At 43.6% G+C, this 1,943-nt stretch overlaps 1 protein-coding gene across 1 annotated transcript in view; it reads left to right on the top strand.

Annotated features, from left to right (window-relative positions):
• The first annotated feature begins 19 nt into the window (after positions 1 to 19).
• Positions 20 to 1,943, top strand: part of LOC105004003 (phospholipid-transporting ATPase IG-like) — a 7,115-nt gene continuing 5,191 nt past the window's right edge. Inside the window, exon 1 of the mRNA XM_010861502.1 lies at positions 20 to 950. Within this exon, the coding sequence (XP_010859804.1) occupies positions 857 to 950 (94 nt within the window). The 5' untranslated portion in view covers positions 20 to 856. The remainder of the gene's footprint in view (positions 951 to 1,943) is intronic.

Raw genomic sequence — 1,943 nt, 5'->3', positions numbered from 1 at the left:
TCAACTACTGATTTACATAAGCTGTTTAAAAGCTGCTAGATTCCAAGGGGTTTTGAGGGTTGACACATAAAGCAGTCATTGGTAGGAGGACAGCCACTTACCCAATATTCTTCCCACAGTAACTCTGCCAGGAGAAGGTTTCCTTCATTCAGTACCTACCGTGAACACAGCATTGAGCTGCACTGTGCCATCAACATGTGGCACAGTGTCTTTAAAAGACACTCAGGGAATGATGATGCATTATACACATCTCAGGCATCTTTCTGCAAAGGTCATCCATCACCTTTAGGGTGCCCCCTTTTAAAATGCAGCTACCTGTATGAGGGATCAAATCATATTGAGCACTCAAAGATTTGGTAAAGTTTAGTTGGCAGCTAGATGGAAATAAGGGTTGGGGTGTACCCAGGGGTGGTTGGAGTGTCAGCAGGGAGGAGAGAGGCAGGGGTGACCAAAGCCATTATCCTCTCACTGCCCACTTTTGTCCTGGTTGCCCCATGCATATTACCCTAAATCAGCTCTCTGGTCTCCACTCTCTCCTTCACTACCTGATCTGAAAGGATATGTGAAGCAGTGACAAGAGGGGATGCATTCTGCTTCTAATGTGGGTAGAAGGCATGGATTAGACAGTTCATCCATTAGCAAAACCAGAAACAAGTGGGCACTTGGTGTTACGTTTTGAAAAGCTGTGTTGTTCTTCCCTGAGAATTCGACACTATTATATGCACAGACCACCTTTCTGTTTGCATAGCTTCCATTTACAAGTGTGAAAGAGGCAAATACCCCCATAGAGTACAAGCTCACATTCTGCTTTGACCTTTTCTATACCTCTCTTGTATTTAACGTTTAGATTGTAAGAATGGTGAAGAATTTAAAAGGCAGCCCAATCACACTGTCGATAGGTGATGGTGCCAATGATGTTAGCATGATCTTGGAATCCCATGTGGGCATAGGTAAGAAACATCTAATGAGATGGCAGCTGTAAGGTATCAGTATTGCTTTTAGGTAGAGTGGTCTTATTCTAGAGATTGTTTTGGTTGTTCATCTTGAATTTGAATTCGGGAATGATCATTGTTAATTAAATGAAGGTTCTCATCTGACCATGGAATATGCCCATGCATAAGTCCTACCCCTGGTGGGAATGTAGCAATATCAGGCTGGAGGATATTATTTTATTAGCCAAGTAAACCAAATTTCTGAAACCTCCTGGCTGTGTGATTGATCATTTAGCTCTCATTTTTGCCAGCATGCAGGAAATTTTATTGATTTTTCACCACTGGCCAGATCGCCTGCTTATGTTGCTGCACTGTATCTTTTGTGGTCCTTAACTGCTTGAAACTCAGAAATGATAACTGGCTGGCTGATTTTCCTCATGCCAATATCTATGCGTGGTTGTGTGGGCTGTAGTGGTGAATTTACATGTTGGCATGCAACAGCAGCTTCTCTATGACTTCACCATTTTGCCCCCTGTTAAGTTTCTGGGAGGCAGCAATCCTAACACCCCAGAATTTTTTTGGAGGGGGAGAAATAATAGCATTATTAGTATTTTGGAGATTATTGTAAAGCAGTTTGGATTCCCAAATTCTTTCCATTTGGAAGTAACCCTATTTACTGTGGAACTCTAGTTCGACTCATGGGCTATTGACTAGAAATGGCCTGAAGCCACTTGAGCTCATGGGCTCAAGCTTGAGCATGGGCTGCTACTCAGCCTTGCAGGACATTTGATCTTGTCTAAGATGTCCATAGTGCATTTTATCCATGCCAAAAGGTCCTTGAAATTCTGTTGTTTAGTCGCTAAGTCGTGTCTGACTCTTTTGTGACACTATGGACTGTAGCCTGCCCCGCTACTTTGTCCATGAGATTCTCCAGGCAAGAATACTGGAGTGGGTTGCCATGCCCTCCTCCAGGCGAACTCCCCTTCCCTCCAGGGATTGAACCCGCATCTC

Source organism: Bison bison, unplaced genomic scaffold, assembly GCF_000754665.1.
Source record: "Bison bison bison isolate TAMUID 2011002044 unplaced genomic scaffold, Bison_UMD1.0 scf7180017857856, whole genome shotgun sequence".
NCBI classification, from domain to species: domain Eukaryota; kingdom Metazoa; phylum Chordata; class Mammalia; order Artiodactyla; family Bovidae; genus Bison; species Bison bison.
The sequence above is the reverse complement of the archived record's forward strand: the minus strand, read 5'-3'. Positions and strand labels throughout refer to the sequence as shown.